The sequence below is a fragment of the Schistocerca cancellata genome, chromosome 2, assembly GCF_023864275.1.
Source record: "Schistocerca cancellata isolate TAMUIC-IGC-003103 chromosome 2, iqSchCanc2.1, whole genome shotgun sequence".
NCBI classification, from domain to species: Eukaryota; Metazoa; Arthropoda; class Insecta; order Orthoptera; family Acrididae; genus Schistocerca; species Schistocerca cancellata.
Genome location: NC_064627.1, coordinates 743,930,176 through 743,957,651, shown reverse-complemented (window position 1 = coordinate 743,957,651; position 27,476 = coordinate 743,930,176). Strand labels below are relative to the sequence as shown.

Here is a 27,476-nt window from a genome sequence, read left to right as displayed (position 1 = left end):
TCCAAACATACCTCTCTGAGTAGGGTGTCATTGCATTCCATTGGGTGATGAAAAAAATAGGTGCCTCTTTAGTGTCCACATGCCCTCTTTTCTCACTTTGGATAGTCTGGTTCTTCCATCAAAGATCAAAGCAGGTTATAAAGTTATCACAGTCAAACTGTATATTCCGAACCCGATGCGCTGCTGCCAGTGTCGTCATTACAACCACACTCGAGTGTCCTGTTGACACCCAGCCAAATGTGTAACTATGGTAGGGATGCTCACGAGGGCAGTTGTCTACCTCCTTCTCCCCGCTGCATCAACTGCCTTGATGACCATGCCACCTCCTGCAGTAATAGTCCCATGTATCTCGATGAGTGGGCTGTCCAGGAGACATTGGTGAAGGAAAAAGTGCCTTACCCAGTCATTCACAAGGTTGTTGGCTAGTTGGAAACACTATGTTCTACTGTATGGCACCTACAATACTGTTCTTGCTGCATCTTGCTCCATGAAGGACATGGTCACGCAGACATGCGATCTCAGGCCCAGCACCACTGTTGTGAAATCACCCAGCATCATGGTAGTGTCCACGTATCCTCCTCCAGCTGTGCAGCATGCCACCAAACTTTTGCCTCAGAGGGGAAAGTTACCAGCAACACAACTGGCATGCCAGAAAGGACAGAAGGAATACTCCCATGAAGACTTCCTATGCCCCTCCAGCCAACCAGCATCTGAGTCTTCCTGGCCATCTGGAAGGGCTCCAAGAAGTCAAACAGAGCCAAATGGTCTTATCCTTTGCTGACTTGAAGATCCTCTTCGACGGTGTTGCCACGTAATTCTCTCGACTAGTCATCCTCCATGTCGCTGGTGTGTTCCACCAACAATTTTTCTACCCTGGACTCTGCAGGCTGACAGAAGGAGAACACCGATGCTTCTGTTGACCTCGTGGAGCAGGATCCTCCTGCCTCTGTGCCCTGTAGGGGTGAGTCTTCGAAGGCTGGCACTCGGCAGCTGCCGAAGTGACATCCCTTCATTTTTTCCTAGTCATGATTCTACTCTGGTGGAACGATCGCGGTCTTTGATCCAACAAAGAAGATTTATGGCTGCTCTTAGACTCGCAGCGTCATCTTGTTCTCTGCCTTCAGGAAACAAAATTGTGTTCTCATGACTGCTTTGATCTCTCACATTCCTTCCCAGTCTGTTTTGACCTTTCTCCTGAGGAAGGCATTCCATCTCAGGGGGGAGTCATGCTGCTCATACAGGATGACGTATATAGTCAACCCATCTCCTTGACTACCCACCTGCAAGCTGTTGCATTTCGCCGTTTCCTTCCTCACTTGACCTTTTCCCTTTGTACCATTTACATTCTTCCATCATTCGATGTCACCAGGGCAGACTTCCTCCAGCTTATTCGGGAAGTTAACTCACCCCTTTCTGCTGCTTGGTGACTTTAATACGCACTATCCCCTTTGGAGTTTACCCAGAACCTGTCCAAGAAGTGCCCTCGTGGCTGACCTCATGCAACTTAATGTCTTCTGCCTTAACACAGGAGCACATGTGTTCTTTTCAGACTCCACGCACACCAATTCCCATTTGGACCTATCCTTCTGCACTGCCCAGCTTGCCCATCGTCTCGAGTAGTTTGTTCTCTCTGACACATACTTGAGTGACCATTTCTCGTGGGCTTTACTCCTCCCTGGCGACTAGGGAGATTACCTTACAAACGTTATCCTTACTGCTGCAGAACATTCCATTCCTCGCACTTCCTTTTTACCATGTTGTGTCCTGGTCTCTTTGTGGACTGAGGCATGCCGTGATGCAATTCGCACGCGGAGACATGCTCTCCATGTTTTCAACTGTCATCCTACAATGGCAAACTTCATTCAATATAATCTGTTGCATGCACAGTGTAGTTGCGTTCTTTGTGATAGTGAAAAAGCTAGCGGGTGTTTCATTCACTAGCTCTTTTAATAGTTCCACTCCCTCTTCTGTCATGTGGGCCAACCTCCAACGGCTCTCTGGGACCAAGATCCATTCCCCAATTTCTGGCCTGACAGTTGCAGACAATGTCTTCGTGGACCCTATTGCTATCTCCAAAATGTTGGACCGCTATTTTGTGGAGATTTCAAGCTCCTCTCACTATCATCCTGCCTTCCTCCATTGGAAACGAGCAGGGGATGTTTGAGTGATAACCTTCTCTTTTCAGAATTGTGAGTGCTACAATGCCACCTTAACTATGGGGGAGCCATATCATGCTCTCACTTCATCCTGATCCTCTGCCTCGGGGCCAGACGATGTTCACATTCAGATGTTGCAGCACCTTTCTCTTGCGGGCAAGCACTTTCTCCTTCTTACATTCAATCACATCTGGGCAGAGGGCACATTTCCCAGATGGTGTCGTGACTTCACTGTCATACCCATACCTAAGCCCAGTAAGGACAAACACCTTTCTTCTAGCTACCGCCCCATTTCTCTCACCAGCTGTGTTTGCAAGGTGATGAAACGTATGATTCATGTCTGGCTGGTATGGTGGCTCGAGTCTTGCAATTTACTGATCACTGCACAATGCAGATTCCAAGTGCGCCGTTCTGCAGTTGACCATCTCGTCACTTTGTCCACCCATGTCATGAATGGTTTTCTGCGGAAATCCCAGACTGTGACGGTGTTTTTCGATTTGGAGAAAGCCTATGACACCTGGTGGAGGACTGGTATCCTTTGTACTCTCTACAAGTGGCCACCTACCCATTTCCTTCAGGAATTTTCAAAAGACCAAGTTTTCAAGGTATGTGTGGGTTGTGCCTTGTCGGACACTTATATCCAGGAAAATGGTGTGCCTCAGGGCTCTGTTCTGATTGTCATCCTCTTTGCTATTGTCATTAACCGATGACCTGTCTCTCGCCAGTCATCTCTGATTCCCTTTTTGTTGACAATTTTGCCATCTGTTGCAGTTCTCCATGGACGTGTCTCATTGAGCAGCATCTTCAGTGGTGTCTCAATCGTCTTTACTCATGGAGCATTGACAATGGCTTTCATTTTTCCACTGACAAAACCATCTGTATGAATTTCTGGCGGTGCAATTGGTTTCTTACATCGTCCTTACATCTTGGACCCGTTGCTCTTCCATTCATTGAAACTATGAAGTTCCTGGGGCTCACGATTGATAGGAAACTTCCTTGGTTCTCCCAGTGCCTTACCTGGCAGCCCACTGTGTGTGGTCCCTCAGTGTCCTATGTGTCCTCAGTGGTGCATCCTGGGGTGCAGATCGAACCGCCCTCTTCCCTTTGTACTGGTCCCTTGTCGGTTCGAAACTGGATTATGGGTGTTTCATTTGTGCATCTGCATGTGTCTCTTACGCCATCTCCATACTATCCACCATTGTAGCATCTATTTGGCCACTGGCACCTTTTACACTGTCGTGGTTGAGCGTCTGTCTGCGGAATCTGCCGAACTACTGCTGTCCTACTGCCATGAATTTCTCATCAGCACATATGCGTACCATTTGTCTGCCACGTGTGGCCACGCATCGTATGCCTCCTTCTTCGATGGCTCCTTTGATCGCAAGTATGGGGTGCATCCCTTTTCTCTGTTACCTCCTGGAATTTGCTTTTGGCTCTTGCTCCAACAGCATAACTTCAAGCTACCTGCAACTTTGCATGTTATCATCATTGTATTGACCTGCTCAGCAAATCTCTGCTCCACTGTCTTCTTTCTGTCCAACTATGAACTAATATCGACCCATCGTCAATGCACTCTCTCCCCCTCACCCTCTGCCTCCCCCTCCCCCTCCCCCTCCCCCTCCCCCTCCCCCTCCCCCTCCCCCTCCCCCTCTGCCTCTGCCTCTGCCTCTGCCTCTGCCCCCCTTTTTTAATACTATTTATTAAATTATGACCATCATTAAACTGCTGAATCTTCCTGTAACTTTTTTAAGTGCAGTTGCGAGTGGTCACATGTTGACATCATCTTCATGATCATATAATGTAGCACTCATTCTATTTATGTGTGCATTTATCGTATGAAAAGACTGGGCCTTTGTGCCCTCTGTTACATCTAACCAGACATCTTAATGTGTAAGCATTATGATTTGTGTGGTACATGAGCAATAGATAAAAACAACGATGATGATGATGATGATGATGATGATGATGATGGTGGTGGTAGTAGTAGTAGTAGTAGTAGTAGTAGTACATCCAGTAGTGTAGTAGCATGATGTGCCCAAGCCAAGTGCTATGATTGAGACATTGGACTTTCATTGAGGATGAAAGGGCTTCATATTACTGACCACTCTACAGGGCTATTACAAATGATTGAAGCGATTTATAAATTCACTGTAGGTCCATTCATTGACATATGGTCATGAAATACTACAGATACGTAGAAAAACTCATAAAGGTTTGTTCGACTGAAGCCGCACTTCAGGTTTCTGCCGTCAGAGCGCTCGAGAGCGCAGTGAGACAAAATGGCAACAGGAGCCGAGAAAGCGTATGTCGTGCTTGAAATGCACTCCCATCAGTCAGTCATCACAGTGCAACGACACTTCAGGACGAAGTTCAACAAAGATCCACCAACTGCTAACTCCATTTGGCGATGGTATGCGCAGTTTAAAGCTTCTGGATGCCTCTGTAAGGGGAAATCAATGGGTCGGCCTGCAGTGAGCGAAGAAACGGTTGAACGCGTGCGGGCAAGTTTCACGCGTAGCCCGCGGAAAATTGGCTCATGCCACAAGTGGAGACCGACAGTGCCAACTTCATCTTTCAACAGGATGGTGCTCCACCGCACTTCCATCATGATGTTCGGCATTTCTTAAACAGGAGATTTGAAAACCAATGGATCGGTCGTGGTGGAGATCATGATCAGCAATTCATGTCATGGCCTCCACGCTCTCCCGACTTAACCCCATACGATTTCTTTCTGTGGGGTTATGTGAAAGATTCAGTGTTTAAACCTCCTCTACCAAGAAACATGCCAGAACTGCGAGCTCGCATCAACAATGCTTTCGAACTCATTGATGGGGACATGCTGCGCCGAGTGTGGGAGGAACTTGATTATCGGCTTGATGTCTGCCGAATCACTAAAGGGGCACATATCGAACATTTGTGAATGCCTAAAAAAACTTTTTGAGTTTTTGTACGCGTGTGCAAAGCATTTTGAAAATATCTCAAATAATAAAGTTATTGTAGAGCTGTGAAATCGCTTCAATCATTTGTAATAACCCTGTATTTAGGTTTGCATTGTGTCCCCATATCTGGTCAGGAAAATGTTGAGGAGGTTACTTAAATAGACCACAGCTAATTCTGTTCCTCAGCTTACACCATCAGAGCTAGTGTTCCATATCTTAATTATCCCATATGTTACTTTGAAATTTGTTGGCACATTATTCAAATCATAAAACTTTTGATTTTTCAGGTTTATATGCTAGTTTGTGTTCCTCAGTTTGTTTCTTTGTATGTAATGTGTCAGCTAGATTTATATTTATTCTGTTTTATTATGACTTTCTTTTTTTCTGATTTCCATGATTGTACATAATGTAGAAATTTATCTAGATCAGTCAAACTCAGCTAACAGTTGTTATTTTCATTGTGATGGCAATATTTTCTTTCTTAGCTTTCATGATTTCACCAATTATTCATTTTTTCCAGGATAAAGCAGTGGTTGTGTTCCAGGTTTTAATGTATAGCTTAAAAGAGTTTATGCCACCATCTGTGCAGTGTCTTCCAGGATACACCATTGATTCGTATGACTTTCCAATAGAGTATCCAGAGTTACTCTCAACAGTCTTGGAGGCTTTAATGATGCTAATCACAAACTTCCACATTGTATGGTCACAAAGTGTAGAATCCATTTGCATCTTCACATTTCTATCAATTTTACTCCAAAATCCAAACCTCAGTTGCAGGGTACGTATGATGATAATTAGTAATTTTGTTGTTGATTATGTAACATAATTTATATGTGGTAGTATTGAAATACTGTGAAAGTATGAAACATAGTACTGGAACTATAATGTATGTGAAACAAAATTAGTGAAAAACACTCAAAAATGAAAATTTTAACTGTTGAAAGGTATGTGCATTCACTGTTTAGACACAGTAACTGGGAACATCAAAAAATTAAATATCTTGTGTGTTTTGAATTGCATTCCTTGTCTTAGAGACAACACAAGGAAGGAAAGAAGGGCAAGCTATTGAAAACTATAAGAATATAGGGAAGGGTTAGCTGCTCAGAATCCTGACTTCTCACAGAGGTGTAGATACTGAAAAGCCATTGAAAACAACAGGTGTATTGCAACAGACATTCATGAATCCTTCACAACCTTTGTTAGGCCGGTATTACACTATCATATTTCTTTGACAAAGATTTGACAAAGATATTTGAAGTGGCACTAGAAAGGGGTATTACACTGTCATCATATTTTTCGTCAAAATTCAAGATGGTTGACAACAACAACTTGTTACTATGTGTAGCAGTTGCATGTACCACAATAGCACTGTGTGCGCATTTGGAAGAGAAGTGGGGGAAGAAAAAGAAATGTACTTGGGTGAAGCCACAGGTTTTATGACTTGATGATAAAAGCATTCAACAAAATATGTTATGTGAGCTTCTAGTGGAGGAAGTCAAGTTACACATAACTTACTTAAGAATGGATGAGCATACATTTCAGTATGTGCTCAGTGAAGTGTCTCATCATATCACAAAGCACAATACTCACATAAGAACTGGTATATATGCAGAAGACAGGCTCACAGTAACACTCGGATTTCTTGGCACAGGAGAGAGCTACTCTAGCTGTCAGTACAGCACTCGAATACCACAGTGGACATAAACTAAAATAATACCAGAAACGTGTGAAGCAATTTATAAAGCACTAAAGCACCAAAATTTGAAAGTAAATAATTGTTCAATACCCTTTATGTGCATTAATAACTATTTTTATTGTAGCTCAAAGTAATAATTACATTTGGTGTCCCACAACTACAAAATTAATAGAAATGTATGAAGCTGATGAGACACTTTACAATGTGAGTCAACCTGCGTACAAAAATAGATTAGTAAGACTGGAGAGCTCAGAAAATATATAAGTAAAGCGCCTCCTCTCTCTCTCTCTCTCTCTCTCTCACACACACACACACACACACACACACAGGGTGTCCCATTCCCATTTATCTTGACCACTTATCTTTATCTGATCTAACTGTTTGTCCAGATGAAAATTACAAAATGTTTCAAGCAAATGTTCTTCAGCCGTGAGAGGGGCATCAATCAACATGATTGCCTTCATTGTAGCTTTGTTTTTTACAAAGATATGAACAGTGCTATGACTTTTTTAAGTGGCACCCTGTATTTTTTTGTTCGGTAATTCATTTCCTCTCCTAAATACCTATTCAAAAATGTGTCACAATGTACCATTCACTGAAACACAACATTATTAATTACATAACACAAAATTGACGTTGATGATCCCAGCGCTTAGTGCAGGTACTCGGGGTAATGCAGCACATCCACGTGCTGATGTTAGCAGAGGACAAATGTGAACGTAAGTAGAATGCACACTCATCATTCCGTCAACCATCGTCAGTTGAAGAGTTGTGTGAGTAGAATGTACACCAACGAAGAGAAGGTAGAAATGCTACTCATCTATGGGGAATGTAAGTTAGAACAGTAATTTGCAATACTGTTTTCTTATTTATGAGTACCTCTAGTACAGTAGTTTAGTCCTTTTAAATACTGTTGTGTAGAGTAGGCATACAGTAAAGGCTGTCCTTCCTACAAACTGCATCGACATAATGTTTCTTTTATTGTCGTTATTGTTGTTGAAGGTAGACAGAATGCTACGCAGGCAGTGGAACTGTACAGAGAGTGATATCCTGACAAGAACCCACCTTCCCAACAATTTTTTTCTCGTCTTGTTGCAACACTTCCGAAAACGGGAAGTTTCAACCCACAACAACGCAATTGTAGCACTCGCACAGACGAAGCTGCCGAAGTTACTGATCTTGCTTCCAATGCTATGAATCCACATGTGAGCACACGACAGCTTGAACACGAGTTTGGCATTCCTAAAACCAGTGTATATCATATTCTTACACATCACCGGTTCCATCCTTACCGTGTACACCTACATCAAGAATTGCATGGGAATGATTTCCAGAATCGTGTACAGTTCTGTCAGTGGGCACAGCAGCAAATCCTCGCCAACCCGAACTACTTCTCCAATGTTCTGTTTACCAATGAATGTTCCTTCTCAAACAAAGGACAGGTAAATACAAGGAGCATGTGTTATTGGTCTAGCGACAACCCACGATGGCTTAGACAGGTGGAACATCAGCATCAGTGGAGAGTTAACTTCTGGTGTGGAATGCTTGGAACTACAATTATTGGCCCTTATTTCATCAATGGTAGCTAAACGGCACAGTGTATGCAAACTTCCTCAGATGAATTCTTCCTCCTTTTCTGGATGAAGTGCTGCTAAGAACCAGAATGCTTATCTGGTATCCACACGATGGATGTCTAGCACGTGCCTTGCGTGCACGTCATGTTCTGAATCGAAGGTATCCTGCCAGATGGATGGGTCGAAAAGAAACAGTTACTTGGCCTGCTAGGTCTCCTGATTAAATCCTCTGGACGTTTTTCTTTGGGGCTGTATTAAAGACGACGTCTATCGCAATATTCCAACAAATCCAGAGGACATGCTGGAACGTTTCGTGCTTGCTTGTAATTCTTGTCAGCAAGCAACTCTGGAAGCAGTAAATAATTCTTTCATTCAATAAGAGCACCAGTGTATCAGTGTCTAGGGTCACTGCTTTGAGCGCCTTTGAATGTTCTACTCCTGGGCAATGGTACAAGAGAGTCAAAGTCAATTTTCAGTTATGTTTGTACTTGGTTTTCATTTGTTGTCTGACAACTCCAGCAAGTGGACGAGTTTGTGAGCTCAGGTTCAAAGTCAATGTTGTGTTACGTAATTAATGATGTTGTGTTTCAGTGAATGGTTCACTGTGATACATTTTTGAATAGGTCATTAGGAGAGGAAATGAATTACCCAATAAAAAATACAGGGTGCCATTTAAAAAGTCATACTGCTGTTTCTATCTTTGTAAAAAATAAAGCTACAACAAAGGCAATCATGCTGATTGATGCCCCCCCCCCCGGATGACTGAAGAACATTTGCGTGAAACATTTTGTAATTTTCGTACGGACAAACAGTTATTTAGGGTGGTCAAGATAAAAGGGGCACCATATACACGTACTTTCGCTTTCTCGTGAGAGTATCTTGAGCTGAGGCCATTAATTTTCTTTTTTATGTTGTCAGCCATGCACCCTGGCTATATCTCAAGGCTAATGACTTCTGCAATTTTTTGTAGCTCTCCAATCTTCTTAATCTATTTTTGTATTCAGCGTGCCTCATGTTGTAAACTGCTTCATCAGCTTCATACATTTCTATTAATTTTGTAGTTGACAGCACACATGAATTAAGCTTCGCAGCTATGTTTACAAACATACTACTGGTGACAGAACGCTGCAGTGATTCTAGTGCTCCAAGTGGTAACATTTCATATTGCAGTGAACAAAAGACAAGTGACTTTTATGATCAAATCTACAGCGGTGCCCTAGGTTTGATAATATTTATTTGACGACAGGCGAGATTTGACAAAGTTCCCTATTACACCATCAAATTTCTTTGATGTAAATATTTGACATATCAACTATGGCAAAGAAGTACAATAGTGTAATACTTGCCTTAGAAGCAATGGTAGGGTGATTGTAAACTACAATAAGCAAACATAAAATAAAAATAAAATTTGTACCATTAGCTGGGAATCTGGTAATACATAGCAATATAATTACAGGGAAATATTTTGAACTGATTCATCAACTTCATGAATGCTTGCCTGTACTTTACTTCTTATGATAACTTATTTTCTTTCTTAGTTACATTAAACGTTAAGTAGACCTATATTACTTTGACTGAAAGAAAATAAAATTTTACAAATCATTTGGGTTTTATTTTTAGTTACTTTTGGCTGTGTTATTTGTTTCATCATGTCTTCAGTCATACGAAACATACCATGTCAGGCCAAGAAGAGAACTACGAGAAAACAGATACTGCTCTTGAGAATGTGACTTTTAAACATGAAAAATCAGAATTCTCAGGTTGAACAGCCAACAAATATGAGAGAAGGAACCAGATTTACCTAGCATAAGAAACAGACGGGTAGCAACAGATAAAAATAAGAGGAAAGGCAAGTTGCGAAGAAGCAGCATTAAGAAATAAGGGAAATGTCACAAAGGGAATGTAAGAGAAAAGTCAAAGAAAGGCTCAAAGAGGGAAGATAAATAACTGAAATAAATGAGTGTGGAGTAACAAAAATGTTATGGTAAAAATGACAAAACAGGAGATATATATATATATATATATATATATATATATATATATATATATATATATATATAGTTATAATAGAAGGAAACATTCCACGAAGGAAAAATATATTTAAAATTGGTAAATTTGGTAAGTCACATCATCTTTTTTTTTAAATATATATATATATATATATATGAATATAATAGAGGGAAACATTCCACGTGGGAAAAATATATTTAAAAAGAAAGATGATGAGACTTACCCAACAAAAGCGCTGGCAGGTCGATAGACACACAAATAAACACAAACATACACACAAAACTCTAGCTTTCGCAACCAACGGTTGCCTCGTCAGGAAAGAGGGAAGGAGAAGGAAAGACAAAAGGATATGGGTTTTAAGGGAGAGGGTAAGGAGTCATTCCAATCCCGGGAGCGGAAAGACTTACCCTAGGGGGAAAAAAGGACAGCTGCTTGTGTCTTGTATGTATGGATGGATATGTGTGTGTGTGCGAGTGTATACCTGTCCTTTTTTCCCCCTAGGGTAAGTCTTTCCGCTCCCGGGATTGGAATGACTCCTTACCCTCTCCCTTAAAACCCATATCCTTTTGTCTTTCCTTCTCCTTCCCTCTTTCCTGACGAGGCAACCGTTGGTTGCGAAAGCTAGAGTTTTGTGTGTATGTTTGTGTTTATTTGTGTGTCTATCGACCTGCCAGCGCTTTTGTTGGGTAAGTCTCATCATCTATATATATATATATATATATATATGATCAAATCTACAGCGGTGCCCTAGGTTTGATCATATTTATTTGACGACAGGCGAGATTTGACAAAGTTCCCTATTACACCATCAAATTTCTTTGATGTAAATATTTGACATATCTACTATGGCAAAGAAGTACAATAGTGTAATACTTGCCTTAGAAGCAATGGTAGGGTGATTGTAAACTACAATAAGCAAACATAAAATATATAATACAAACCATACAAAAATGCACGGAAGTATGTTTTTTAACACAAACCTACATTTTTTAAAATGGAACCACGTTAGTTTTGTTAGCACATCTGAACATATAAACAAATAGGTAATCAGTGCCGTTTGTTGCATTATAAAATGTTAATTACATCCGGAGACATTGTAACCTAAAGTTGATGCTTGAAACCTCCGACGTTCAGTTGCGTGTTGTAACAAACACGGGCCACGGTCTGCGAGCACCATCTGCAGGGACATGTTTACAATGATGACCGTGTTTACGAGTGTGGCTGTAGTGCACTGTTGTGGTTTAGTCTAGCTGTCGCAGTGTCTGCATGTAGCGCTTGCTGCTATTGTTATTCTGCATTCGTCTCCACACGCAGACCAACTGTAGTACACCGTGTTACCAGACGTCTGTGATAGTGTAGTGTTGTAGGAACTGTGACCATGGTGTATTCGAACTCTGAAAAGGCGGAGATGATACTCATCTATGGCGAGTGTCGACGAAATACAGCTGAAGCCTGCAGGGTGTATGCAGAACGGTACCCGGACAGAGAGCATCCAATGTGCCGCACATTGCAAAACATCTACCGCCAACTGTATGCAACAGGTATGGTCGTAGCATGCAAACGGGTCCGTAACAGGCCCATCACTGGAGAAGCGGGTGCAGTTGGTGTGTTAGCTGCTGTTGCCATGAACCCACACATGAGTACACGGGACATTGCGAGAGTCGGTGGACTGAGTCAAAGTAGTGCCATGTGCATACTGCATCGTCACCGCTTTCACCCGTTGCATGTGTCGCTGCTTCAGCGATTACATGGTGATGACATTAATTATCGAGTGCAATTCTGTCAATGGGCATTAACAGAGAATGCGTTGCAGTTCTACCTGTTTACCGATGAAGCGGGTTTCACTAACCACGGGGCAGTGAATCTACGGAACATGCATTACTGGTCCGTGGACAATCCTCTCTGGCTCAGACAGGTAGAGCGACAGCGACCGTGGACTGTAAATGTATGGTGCGGAATCATTGGCGACCACCTCATTGGTCCTCACTTCATTGCAGGGGCCCAAACAGCTGCAACATACATCGCGTTTCTGCAGAATGATCTGCCAACGTTGCTCGAAAATGTCCCACTGGAAACGCGTCGACGTATGTGGTATCAGCATGATGGTGCACCTGCACATTCCGTAATTAACACTAGGCTGACCCTTGACAGGATGTTCGACGGGCGTTTCGTAGGACGTGGAGGACGCATAAATTGGCCAGCCCGTTCTCCTGATCTTACACCTCTGGACTTCTTTCTGTGGAGTAAGTTGAAGGAGAATGTGTACCGTGATATACCCGCAACCCCAGAGGATATGAAACAACGTATTGTGGCAGCCTGCGGCGACATTACACCAGATGTACTGCGGCGTGTACGACATTCATTACGCCAGAGATTGCAATTATGTGCAGCAAATGATGGCCACCACATTGAACATCTATTGGCCTGACATGTCGGGACACACTCTATTCCACTCCGTAATTGAAAACGGAAATCACGTGTGTACGTGTACCTCACCCATCGTGGTAATGTACATGTGCGTCAGTGAAAAAGACCAATAAAAAGGTGTTAGCATGAGGACGTAATGTGCTGTTCCAGTCTCTTCTGTACCTAAGGTCCATCACCGTTCCCTTTGGATCCCTACGTAATTCGGTGCTCTCCGATACACATGATCGAACAGCGGAGGAGTGGTACTCAAGCGTCAACTTTAGGTTACAATATCTCCGGATGTAATTAACATTTTACAATGCAACAAACGGCACTGATTACGTATTTGTTTATATGTTCAGATGTGCTAACAAAACTAACGGGGTTCCATTTAAAAAACTGTAGGTTAAAAAACATATTTCCATGCATTTTTTTATGGTTTGTATTAACCAATTACACTAACCCCTCTCCTCATGTTCGGTCTGTGGAATTGATTCGTCAGTATTTGATGCGGTTTACAAAATATATCCAGCGGTAATGTTAGGTGACTCACCCTGTATAAACCGTACTCCTTTTGACTTTGCCGAGGGTGAATCTGAGTTAGTTTCAGGTTTTAATATTGAATATGGTGCGGGAGGATTTACTTTAATTTTTTTAGCTGAGTACACTCGCACACACACACATATCCATCCACACATATACACACATCCACACATATACCGTCTGTATATGTGTGGATGGATATGTGTGTGTGTGCGAGTGTACTCAGCTAAAAAAATTAAAGTAAATCCTCCCGCACCATATTCAATATTAAAACCTGAAACTAACTCAGATTCACCCTGTATATGTGTCCATCAGGAGCCATGGCAAGCATTCATCCAGTAGTCCAGTATCCTGCAAGATCTGTAACCGTATCATAGCATCCACCCACAGTCCCCCCCTCCCCCTCCCCCCCATCCTCCCCTCCATCATTCACCACTTGCATTATGCTCCAGGTTCAGGCAGTTTATTGTCCTTTGGGGTAGTTTGCTTCAGGCTGAGATTTTGTATGTCTTCATTTCTTATAGTTGCAGGGTTAATATTTTATGTATCATTACTGTTGTTTGTTGTGTGGTACTGAAGAATTTCAAGAAGTGGTTGGTCAAATGTTCTTTTTTTAAATTAAAATACCTTTCTCTTGCTGCAATTTAAATTTATTGATGTTCCAGGATCATATCCTCTTTTACGTTAAGGCATTACTGATTGATTTAATTTGGAATAATACAATTTTGTTTTTATATGCAGTACTTACAGATTAGAAAACAGTTCATGTCACAATTTTTATGTCAATAAATTGCTCCTGACTGTTATTCATTTTTCTGGCCAAAATCTGCATTTCTTCTCATGTGGTCAATCATTTATTGACCAGAAAAATGAGTATCTGTAAATAGTAATTCTACTGTATTATTCCAGATTAAACCCAATGAAGATGTCTTAATGTTACAATCAAAACATGTCTGGAATGTAAATAAATATAGACTGCAGCAAGAAAAAGGTGTTTCAATTTTAAAAATGAATATTTATATACTTTCTGCAGTTGATGGCCACACCAACAAAATTGTTGGTCAAATGTTATTCAGCTGAAAGTTCATCACTCTCTTGGCCAGAATATTGTCATAAGAGGCCAATAGAGAAATAGTTTGTTCATTACCTGTGTACTCTATCAAAGGAAAACTTCAATTGTGGTCCATTTCTTTCCATTAACAAGTTGATCGAAAGAACTGCTATATATAGGCTTGAATGTAAACTAGATTTGCTAGAAAATCTGTGGAAAAGAAGAGGAAACTGGAAACTAATGGGAAATCATTGTATGGCTAAGTGGATTACAGAGAGAGGTTAACCCTATAAGCACGGGCAATTTTCCATTTTTCTGTACAGAATCACAGGGCTTTTTTTTTTTTTTTGATAATTAGAATAGTTGTAAGGATAGAATTATAGGAATGCAACAAGAAAACCAAAAACTTACTTTTAAATAATACGGAAAATGCAAAAATTGAATTCAACATTATAAAAACAGAATAAACTTACTGTTAAATTTTCTGAGTGTTGTATATCTTAAAGCAAGATCCCACACACACAAGCTCAAGAATGTGGTTACAAAATTGCTGCTACGAGAAGGTGTACGTGTAAGTACATGAGTGGGACTTGAAAACATGTAAAACACGACTCCAACTGTTTCAGATTGGAAAATAGTGACCTCCAATGTTCCAGAGCAACAGAAAAGTATTTGATGGGAAAATCACGACTTCTGATGTGCAAACAGAGCAGAAATTATGACATCTGCGATAATCATGGCTCCTCAGAAATGGTCTGTAAAGTGCTGAACCCATATGTCTGCATTGTCTGTGACTGGGGATTAATTTGCTGAAGATGCAATATCTTGTCACTTTCATGATTGTTATTGCGCAAAAGAGCATCCAAAAGAGAAAATTATTGACCACTTTAAGCAAGCAGGTTGTCTTAAATGCAGCTGCACATCATTATTTTACAGTTGTGCACAACCTGGATTTTTATAATGGATATTTCTGAGGCTGTAAGCTATTGATGGAGACAGAAGTTTTAGCTGGGTGGTGCTGTATCTCCGATAACGGAGACAAAACACGAACGATATTCCTCAATCTGTTTTGATTGGAAAAAAAACTGATGTCGACAAAGTACTCGAAGCAAAACACAATTTAAGCAAGAAATAAAGTATGGAGCCCACTTCGGATCTTATAACAGAGAATAACAAAATAAAATGTTTCCCTCACAAGTCTCTCGCTCAAGAAAGTCCACGAAAGAAAAGACAGAAACAAAACTACTAATGAATGGTCAGCACAGCATTACCAAAAAGCTGTCCAGGGAGGCCAGACCATAGTTACACAACACTCTTGAGTCGCAGTCCAGAGCTACCATTCCTGACGATTCGGCAACTAGCAGGTGAGGTGCATGGATGTTGCAGCCGGGATGGCAAATCTCCACAAGTCTGGGCAGTGTGTCAAACTGCCTTCTGGCCGGTGATGTGCCGGCTTACAAGACCAATTGGCGGATGGACCTTCTGCGACTATTTTTTATCATGTGAGTGGTGTAGAAAAATAGTATGCTTGTTGATCACGACTTCCTGTGCTTTTGTTGATCCACGGTGCTTGGACAGCAGCCCCTGGCTATCTTTTTGTCTCCAGCAGCGACCTTGGTTGTCCTGTAAACATCTGCTTTTGTTTCACTTGCTGTGATGAAGGCATCCAGCATCTCTGTTCCGTCATGCGAGATGCCGATGTCACAGACATACAGGACAGTCGCTGCAGGTGGTGATGCCAATTTTGAGGCAGACGTGGGGTAAATATCAGTGAAATTGTGGCGATTGATGAAACGTGGGACAGTTCTTACCAAGGACTGGACAGATGCCACGATTTATTCTTTTGCATACAAGCTTTTCTATTGAACTCTCTCCTGCTTTTTTTTTAGTGAATAAAACAGGATATTGGCCTGGAGAAATGATAAAAAGAAGCAGTTCTTAGTCTTACTAATACTGAATATGTGAATCCTGGTAACAGTTCTTCTTGATAATGCTCCTAAGCTTCTATTGTTATTGACAAGATGCTTATCATGGCAAAATGAAAAGAAGGAGATGGTTGATTGGCTTCAGTATTGCTGTATGAAGGTAACTGATAATCATAAAAAGGCGGAACTTATGGAAAGCATATCTCTCCATATTCACCAGATATGAAACCCATGAGATGACAGAAACCTGTGGGCATAGTCATTAGACTCTCAACCCAATAGATAGATGCAGCTCTAAGTTGTAGGTTATTTTACCAGGAATAGTAAACAAAATTTACTGTCTGCAACTGAACAAAACTGTTAGAAAGTCAGCCTTGAAGACAAGAAGAAAGCTACAAATGTATGTAGAGCATCATGCAGAAAGCATTGCAGAATTAAATGGTAAAATATGATCTTTCAAGGCTGAAATTGTCACAGTTAATACAATATTCCAGGCTATTATGCTGTGGTCGAAGGGATTTCACTTCGAAAACCCCATGTTTTGTCCCCATCTGGGGCATTTTCAAGGGGGAGTGCAGCTTCGTTGAATTTCTGATTCACACCCTGGCTCGCTACTGAGGTGTGAATCAGACATTCAACAAAGCTACAATCCCCCTTAAAAATGTCCTCCGCAGATGGGGCGAAACGTCGCATTTTAAAGTGTAATCCCTTCAAACATGGCATAATAGCCTGGAATATTTTATTATTGTGAGAATTAAGATATTTAGAAAAAAATCAGTAGACGAAATGATCACATCATTAAACAATGACAGTGATGGTTGCTTTGAGCATCTATCATAAGAACAAGAGTAGTGTCAATACAGTTTGTCCATTGTCAGAGGCAGATTTAACTGTGAATGTTTGGAATATGTGGTTTAGCACTAAAACTGCTGGAATTTTTGAACACCTTATAACCACAGTCCACCTTATAACCACAGTCGGAACAAAAATGGCCCCCTCTAGTCAATGCATGTACAGCTTGTTCTTAGTCTTTTTTATTGTGTGAGATGAGTTTTTCTGTAAAGATAGACACTCTAGTGGTTAGTTAATTGCGAACATGGAATATTTTGATATTTTTTTCTCCAAATCCAACTTAAATATCCAAATACATGAAAACTTCATCATTACAAAATGAAATTTTGAGTTGTTCATAGAAATACAGTCAAATCATATTCAACAAATAAGTAGGAACATTTAGTATATAATCATTATGTTACCATAATCTAAGAGAGGTCTACACTTTGCTACACACTGCCTAAAGGTAAACATTACAGGCTGTGTAAGTGTATGTGTTCCTTTTAATACCTACAGATCATTGTAGATTGTAGACAGAGCTTTACAATCTGCGCAGCCTGCTAGGAAACTGTAACAAAACATTTCTTGTAAATTGGCCCTAGTCTCTCTATAAGCTTTGGCAAGTTCCACTGTGAGGATGAGAAGACGATGTCACCTTGTTATTTTGATCTTTTTCACATCTCTGCAGATTACCCAGGCGTTGATGCTTGCTAAATCTAGAATGTTATAAAAATATGAACAGGTCACATTCTTCCACCAGCTTTCAGTGAGTTCTTGTGAGCCACCTGGTCAACATAATTTACTGTGTATGTAGTTTTATTCTAACACAGGCTTTGAGTACATATCAGTTTCAATTTGTACATTTGGCTGCTAGGAACTGGGGATTACTACAATCACACCTGAATTTGCTTGATCAGTGTGAAGGTCAAATTGTTGGTTTTGGAAGCTACAGTTCTGCATAGTTTCTCGCGAGCTTTCTTTAAATAGTCAGGTACTATCCTTCTGATTTTGTTTATTGTAATGAACAAGATTGTTGGGTTTGCTTTCAGATTCATTCTAGTAATACTCAGCTGAAGAAGTTATTTTTGTAAACCCTCATTGCCAGTTTTGTAAAGGCATTGTTGCTACTGCTGTGGAGGCCAAGTTTGTGAGTTTGTGAAATGGCTTCTGGTGCAGTACACTGCTATGAAAATTTCTCCCTGCCACTATTACACAGCTATGCCCCAGGGTCAGGTAACACAATAGAAAACAAAGGTTCTACAACACACCAGCAAATTAGTAACAAAGTCACACAAATGAGTTAAAAGTTTTACTTATCTTTGTGACTAGTGAAATAATGAAATCTGCAACACTGCTTGTAATATAACACGAAAAAGGCTCCCAATGACTAAGTGCTGTAGGTAAACTTCACAGTACGTAGCAAAGCCAATTTACAATAACTGTCTTTTCACTTCTAACAGTTCACTAGTGATGTTCCCTGTACTAAGTCAGCCCTGGATGATGACCTATAACCAAGTGGGTGAGAGCTGCTCTTCTATCTTCCGCGTAGGCTTCTCCATTGTCGAACGGTCATTGGCGGATTGTACTCAGCCAGCAATTGGTCGTGGGAAAGTTGATATCTTCATCCTCTGCGCTGCCTGTGGCGTTGGTGGAACTCGCACAAGTGACGAGTCTCTAGGACATTTGCACCAGCTCGCATCTTTGCTCCTGTGCTGCTTTTGTCCTGGCTGTGTCTTGTTTGGATGACACAGCTGTTATCATATGTAAAATTTCTTCCCTTATTTAGGTATGGGCATACAAGATTCTTTACAACAATGTCACTAAGATGTGCACTATCAGGACAAATTTCATCTTTAACATGACATGAGAAAACATTTAGCATACATTTGGAATCTTTATGTACAGCTAACCAGTATTTCTGCCCATACTTGTAAGGTTTTAAAGCCATGAAGTGAGTGACCTGACATCTTCACTTGGTTGGGAACTACTGCTCATGAACACAAATATAGGAACAAGGAATGTTTTGACAATTTGCTATGACTCTCTTGCGTATGTTTTGACAAGAGCAGGCTTATCATTTTTTAGTTGTTTCAACCATAACAAACAGATATCAAACATCAAGTACGTTATAGTTTCTGTTAAGTGATTATGTGACATCACAGGCTTGCAAAACTGTACTCTCCATATCTGTGACCAAGGAAATTCCACTTCTATTCCTTCTGATTCAGAAACATGTCTACCATACAGAATACCAAGCAATGCATCAAGTTGTTTTCACAGTAATGACAATACTTCACCTCCCAATGTTGTATGTGCTTCTGTTTTATTGCATTTGTGAATGTGTTTGAGAACAGGTTCATCAGTAAAACAATATACAACCTCAGAAATTTTTTACTTCTTTCCTTCTACATTACTATGTACACATGGGGATTAATCAGAATCTTCGATGCTGCCCTGTGACTCATCTGGGCTCCCTGCTTTACTTTGTTTTGTATCGCAGTGAAAATCAAACTACTATCTCTATATTCTCCAGATTCAGCTTCTTCAGTATTATTCATCAAAACTAATATCTGGTCATTCATGAGACTGGGAGGAGAAGCCATGCTGGTCTATTTCATAGTATCTGTTTCTTTTATTTGTAAAAGAGACTGCACTTAGTTTGATATCTGCATTGCAGCACCAGACACAAGAAAGGCTACCAATAATGTGTAGCCATTGGTAGGCCTAGGCTATTCAGTGGGACAAAAACACCCCGTAAATGGTTCTAGGTGTTTTATTTTTCCTCAAAAACTATGGAATTGATGATATTGATTTCTTTTTCAAAATAAAATGGGCCATGAAATATTAAAATTCATGGAGTTTCGTCCATGTCCTTAAACATTAGGAGGAGGAGAGGAGCAAAACTTGTGCTGCGGGACAAAAGTGTCCCATCGGCAGTTCCAGTGTTAACTACCTGCACAGTAAAATTGTTTTTTCCCCCCTAGGTTTTGAGTCTGAATAAAAGTTCCTCTTAGGAACACAGTCGTTAACACACAAAAGAAGTCTCTCTCTAATTGTATGCAGTATGATTGCTGCTCTATTGAGATAGTGTGTTTTCATATCACTATTCTTCTTTCTTCCAAACCAATTAGACAAACTTCCTCACTGCTATTGACGTAAATGTTTTGATGTTGTTGTGTTAGAAATAAGTAAAAAGTACGTTCAGAATTTAAAATAACAAGTTAATTATCACCATAGTGTACTGTTTCTTGTAATGAAACTAAGTGGTCAACTGCTTAGCTCTTGATGCAGAGGATTAAGCATGACTTTTAACTCAAATTTTCTCATGTTAGTATTTTCCGACAGAGATCCAACTTGGAGCAGATGAAAATCTGATGAATTTTTAATATTTTGTTTGCATAATGTGTTCGTCTAAATTCAATAACAAAAAAGTTACCCATATGTTGAAAACTTGGTGACATCACCAGGAAATGCTGTTTTGTATTCTTTCCATGTATTGTGTTAAAAATCTTTGCCATACATAAAACTAAAATGAAAACAAACTCTTCCAAAACACACTGTTACTAATTCCATCTTTGTACATCAAGTAGTTAGTGTTTTTGAGCTATTTGAATGGAATTTAAGAGCATGTGTTTGTTCTGTGGCAACTCAGCCCCACATCTCTGTGCGCTCCTGCCAAAGTCGCAGTCCTAAAGTAACTTTGAATGGAGTATAAGAACTGACATCACTGTTGTTATGTAACTTGGTGTGTGCAATGGGGTATTGCATGTTATTATAGCTTAACTCTCCTCCATCTGTATTATTTATTTAATAATCCATCACAATTTTTCTTTTATTTTGTGTTTTTAGACTGATAATGTAAGATGCTTAGGACTTGAAAGGGAGCAATATTTGGGAAGAGAGTGAGACAGGTTGCAGACTATCTCTCTTGTTAATCATTATTTGTACATGGGGCAAGCAGAAAATGAAACCAGAATGTAACTACAGTTTGAGAAGAAGAAATAAAACTAAGTTTGCCAGTGACATTGTCATAGTGTTATAGATAGTGAAATACTTGAAAGATCAGTTGAAAGGCATGAGTAATATCTTTAAAAGAGACAGCAAAAGTAAAACAAGAGTAATGGTATGAAAAGGGATAGCTGGAGGAATTAGATTAGGAATTGAGATGCTGGACATAGTAGGAGAGTTTTGCTATTTTCTTCGTATAATAACTAATGACAGCAGAAATAAGGAATCTGTTCTGAAAATATTTAAGTGTAGTGTAGATATATGTGGAAGTGATACATGGACAGTTTACGGTACAGCCAAGAAGAGAATAGGAGCTTTTGAAATGTGATGTTACAGAGACATGCTGACGATTAAATAAATATAAGAAAGTTCCAAAATGTGCTCGATTATGGTGTGAAATGTTTGTGTATGCTTTTGTCTTCCACCTTAAAATGACAATATAGTCAAAACTGAAATTGTAAAAGGTTCACACGGATCTTACAGTGATCAAAAAGATGTTTTAAGAAGCTAACAACTGAAAGAAGAACCATGTATTTCACCTCTTATGTTAAACAGAAGCATCCAGAATGTCTCATGTTCCTCTTAAAACATTCATTCAGCAATTAGATACTTTGGGCATTTAACTTTAAGGAGCACACACTCAGCTGAAAAGATTAGCAACTTCATTTTTAAAATCATTAGTACAAAATGTTTGTTTCAGAATAAAATTCAGTCATCAGTTATAAATATATTTTTGGTTTCACTTTACTGGTTTTGACAAATTAATTTGTTATCATCAGAAGCCTGCAAAATTAGGGACATTATAAATGTTTAGGCCTTGGTTATACATTTATGTAAAGTCTAAGAAAGGTACTACAGAAACTTAATATTGGTTTAGAGCAACTGGGTGACATTATTGGTGGTGAAGAACACAGTTGCTTTTTATAAATAATGAGAAGTCCCCCACTGACAAATTCCTCAAATCTGGGATATATGAAATACAATGTAGTATATGTGTCTGACTTTATTTGTAGGACAGATGGGAAGGGTCCTTAAGACATGCCATCTTAACACTTGGTCAACAAAGATGATGAGAATTCATGTAAGTCAACTTTTGCAGAACACCTTAAAAATGAGAAACACCCTCTTCCTCCTCCATCCTTGCTTAACATGGAGATTTTGCACATAGTTGACAAGGTGTAAAAAATGATCCTTTTAGAATAATTTGAAGTATGTAAAGATTTTCATGTAAATTCAAAAGATTTGTTGAATGATCAACTTGCTTTAAAAATAGACACTATCTTGAATGCAAAGCACCTCTTATATAATGTGAAAAGTGCCCATTTCTTTTGTGTGTTAGATCTGTGAGCCATGTTGTTTCAAATATATGGTATATAACTTCCTTATGTACCTTAATAATACTCTTTATGTGCTTTGATATATGTTGTTGCTGCTAATACAACAGCTTGAAATGTATATAGATATGATTCAGTTACTGTAAATTATTAGTCTGTCAATATGTGTTTACAGTAATCACATACCACATAGACATTTTTGGACATATCATGGCATTATGCTTCTGTGAAGAGGAGATTGACATCTGTTAAATCAGTACTAAATAAGTAATACCCTTCTTATAATTTACATAACTGTATAACCAAGCACTAAAGATTTATGGTATCCCTAATTTTGTAGGGTTCTGAACATGACAAATTGAAACTGGTAAATTGACATAAAAATATGTTTGCCAATGATGTCTGGATTTTATTCTGAAATATGTACTACAGTTGCTGGAAAATAACAGCTATGAATAAAATAACAAAATGTTTACAACAGATGTGGAAACTGTACTCTTTTTCCTGTATTTCCTTAGAGTTTTTGTGTTGAGAGTATCTTAAAATTTTAACATTAAGATATTATAACTGGATTACCATTTAGAACTTTTTATTCTTTGTGCAAGGTAATATTAATACTGAGCTTTTGGACTACAATCATCTTAAAAAACAACAGGAACAAAAGTTCTATGGTATTGATATGACAGAACAGATAGCTCATTGGAATTAATAGAATTCTTTTAAATTTTAGCAGGCACTACACAGAAGCCATGCAGTCAAAAAATATGTGTAAATAGGCAGAAATTTTAGTAAACTACAAATTTTGGTTCAGAAACCAAGGAGGGGTGGCATCAGGAATGACAAAATATACCATCAAATTGAAGTGAGACAATTAATCGTTGAGACCTATGTGGAAGTCAGATGAAAATGGATTGATTACAACAAAAGGAGGGACCTACAAAATGATTAAAAAAATAACTCGCACCACACACAACTTTCTACATTCATTCGCTCAAACTCCCTCCCCTACACACCTTGATCATTGCTTATCTCTGACCATAATCATTGTTCAAACCTTCTCTTTCCTTGGACCTCTCCCTCAGGACATTTCCTCTCAAGGATATGATGTGTGGGTTTCTTTCTTCATTCCCATTCCTCCCCATACATCTTTTTTTGCTCTACACATGCACTATCTCCCTTTTCTCACTCTAATTTATTGCTTTATTTCTTTCTTTGTTTTGATTGTCCTTTTTTCACATCTCGTACCACATTTTTACTTGTCTCTTTTCTCACAATCCTAATCTCTTGCTATTAAATTGTCTTCTTTTGCTTAGCATTTATAGATCTTTATCTGCCATTTCTCCATTGTCAATTGTTGTTGTGCATGAGGACTAAGGCTTGTACACGCCTGTTCATGAAAATAAATGATATATAAACAGAGTGTCGTTTAATACATTAATCTGACAGACTTAATGGATTACACAAACTATCACAGCAGCCACTTCTGACAGAAAAGTTTAATTTGTGGAGGTCCATTAGGTTACATTTGAAGTGGATTGTGAGGCTTTTAAAAATAATCATTCTGCTTAAAATTAAAGACTTTATTTTGTAGACATTTCAGGCTGTTTTAAAGTAGTAATCCAATAATAACTTGATGTGTCATTTATAGGATGCAGTTCAGGCCCTGAAGCTTATGGGAGAAGTTTTAGTGTCCTTCATGCCTCCAAATCTGGCACTTTTAGTGGTCCCTGTGAAGGACAGTTCAATAAATAATCTTGGACCAGTTGTGAGGCAACGCTTACATGATGTCAACTGGGAGGTACGAGACTCTGCCCTTGAGGTGCTGCGGAACGTCGTCACAATATCTGAAATCAGTATGTGTGAGAATCAGAATGCCTGATTATACTATAATTTAAAAATGAATTCAGACAGACTGAAAAAGTCTCACATATGGATGCTTAACATATATAGTCTCCCACTTCATTGGCTTCCACTGTTTTTCCCAGGTGGCATTAAAAAAATATATGATTGTGTGTAAATCAAAGACAAAAGGGGCCGCACCTTAGATAGAGAATTTCTTGACTGATTCTCTACAGCATTTTATAAATTCAGTGGTAAGCTATAATGCTCTCAAGGAACTGCATTTAAATTTTACTGAGTCACTAATATCTCATTCATCAGACATAACTACTAAGGAGGCCTGGTTTCGTGTATGTGGCTGGTCATTTGTTTTATGAGGTGGTGGATGCTTTATAGGTTTGCATACTAGTGATTTTTGCTTCCAGAGTTCTTTTGTATGTAGGTTGTCTCAGGAGGAATAGAAAGTATTTTAGTATCTGATAATATAAAACATTCTATATAAAATGTGTCCAATTTTTCTTACAGAGCTACAGTTGGTTACAGAGATGAGTATTGATACTCCAGCTGCTGTGGGTTTTTATTGACTGTTATTTTTGTTTTGAAGACCAGTCTGTGAAGTTTTGCTTGACCATTCGCAATTAAACTTTTTAACTGTTGATGGTGATTTGTTGACCAATCCTAATGTATTGTTTAAGCATGCTGCACATATTTACAGATGCTGAGTATGGTGACATGGTAATTGTGTGCAGGTTTAATAATACTACTGCTTCTAGAAAATATGGTAGACTATTTCCTAACCAAAGAGTACTAGAGTCAAGAGTACTTATGTTCCCACAAAACTGAATGGTACTCTGCAATGCCCAGCAGTTACATTTCACTAAACATGCAATGAACAGAGTGTGGATGAAGTAGAGGACTTGGTTGCACACAGGATTTCCATAGGTAGTGATATTACACATACAATAATATGGTGCACTTTATGTGTGAACACACTTCCATAAATATGTGGTGTCGTATGATAAACAGTCAGTTGATTGGACTTGTGTTACTACATCGTCTTACAGTACCCTGTCATCTAGACTTTCTTCAAAATGAGCTTTCAGCGTTACTGTAAGAGGTGCCTTGGGCTACAAATGTGGGTATGTTCCTCCACCATGATGTGTGACGGGGGCCTCTGCATATTTTAGTTGTCAGGTGACGCATCGTCTGAACATGACATCCTGCAATAAATAAATAAATCCAGAAGGTGGATTGGCAGAAATGGTTATGTTTCTCGACCACTTAGGTCTCCAAAACTTCCTTTACGTTTTTGCATGATAGCATGGGTGAAAGACGAAGTCTGCTAAGAAAAAGTAAACACAAGAGACAAATTGATTGTTCGGATTATGACTACCCTCATAAAAGAATGCCAAGGTGACCTCAGATGAACTACATGTGGTGTTGTCAAGAGAAATCGAAAGAGCTTCAGAGTCCAAGTTGGAATTTATGAAAATCAACTTGGAACTTAATCATTTCCCACTATTTAACACCACCCTTGAATATTTGTTTGAGTTGTGTTGTAACAGCTGTATTTCTGTAATTGATGAAAACTGGACGCATTGTGTGGAATATTTATTTGAATTAGTGTATGGTATTCCCTTCTTAAACATTTATTGTTCCTCCTGAAGCAATCTGTATTTGTGGTGTAGATAGAGTTAATAATAGTGTATACAAGTAAATTAAATTAATTATTACATAAAAAATTACTTCATGCTAAATGTTTCTACCTATTAGCAAAGATCTGTAATTACATACATGTAGAAAATCCTATTCAGGGTCCGTATAAAATTTTAAAATGGCTAATGTAATCATTTCTGTTAGCGTGCTTGTAGCACTCTGTGACATTATCTTTTTGTAGCAACAATACTTATTGTAAATGTGTTTGTTGCATTTAAGAGAGAAACCTTCTTTTACAAGTTAATTATGGAAATATAACTAACTTTCTTTATTAAAGCTTCTTGAAGAGAGCATTATTTATTGAATCTGCTATATTGACAGTAGTTAATGTCGGTATGCCTACTAGCTCCATGGACGATGATGAGATTGATGAGATAAACGAAACTATTCAGATCATTAAGGGAGATAAAAATTTAATTGTGATAGTATTATTGAATTTGACACTAGAAAATAGGAAGAGAAGAAAAAAATAGTAGCAGAACATGGAATGGGGGAAAAGAAATGAAAGGGGAAATAGCCCGGTAGAATTTTGCATAAGGAGCAATTAAATCATTGCAAAAACTTGGTTTAAGACTCATGAAAGTAGATACGACCTGTATAAATTGAAAGAAGTAATGTTTACTGTAAGTTTCAAATGGACCATAAGGCAATGGGTGAACTGAACAGGGGAAAGGAACACTGTAGAAGATAAAGGGGTTGCTTTGAGAGATGAAACAGTGAATACTGCAAGGAATTGAATAGGAAAAAAGATAAGGTTGAGTAGAAATCCTGGGATATGATAGAAGATATTGAATTTAACTGGTGAAAGGAGAGTATGTAAAAATAAAGCAGTCCAAAGGAACTCCAAGTGCCTAAAAAAATGGGAAAGCAGGAATGGCTGGAGGAGAAATGCAAAGCTGTAGAAGCATTTGTGACTGTGGGATTGATAGATTCTGCCTATAGAAAAATTAGAGAGACTTTTGGAGAATAGAAAAACAGCTGTATGACTATCAAGAGCTTAGAGGTTAACCAATACTAAGAAACTGAAAAAAATGGTGAAAGATTGAAGGAATGTATAGAAGGCCTGTTCAGAGGAAATAACATTGAAGTCAATATTATGGAACGGAAAGTGGAAGTAGATGAGGATTAGATGGGAGATATACTTCAAGAAGTATTTGACAGAACATTTAAAGACTTAAGTCAAGACAAGACACCTGGTGTAATCAACATTTCCTCAGAATTACTGAAATCATTGGGAGAACATAGCATGACAAAACTATTCCACAAGATATGCAAGATATATGAGGAAGGCAAAGTACACTCAGACATCAAGAAGAATGTAATAAACTTGATTACAAAGAAAGCAAGTGCTGACAGAAGTGAGTATTATCATATCATTAGTTGATAAGACACAGTTGTGAATTATTTAACACAAATAATTTAGAGAAAAATGGTAAGACCAGTAG

At 39.0% G+C, this 27,476-nt stretch overlaps 1 protein-coding gene across 1 annotated transcript in view; it reads left to right on the top strand.

Annotated features, from left to right (window-relative positions):
* The window catches only part of LOC126162549 (uncharacterized), a 126,695-nt gene that overhangs the window by 60,426 nt on the left and 38,793 nt on the right, over positions 1-27,476 (top strand). Inside the window, exons 5-6 of the mRNA XM_049919130.1 lie at positions 5,616-5,873; positions 24,125-24,329. Coding sequence (XP_049775087.1) covers positions 5,616-5,873; positions 24,125-24,329 — 463 coding nt within the window. The remainder of the gene's footprint in view (positions 1-5,615; positions 5,874-24,124; positions 24,330-27,476) is intronic.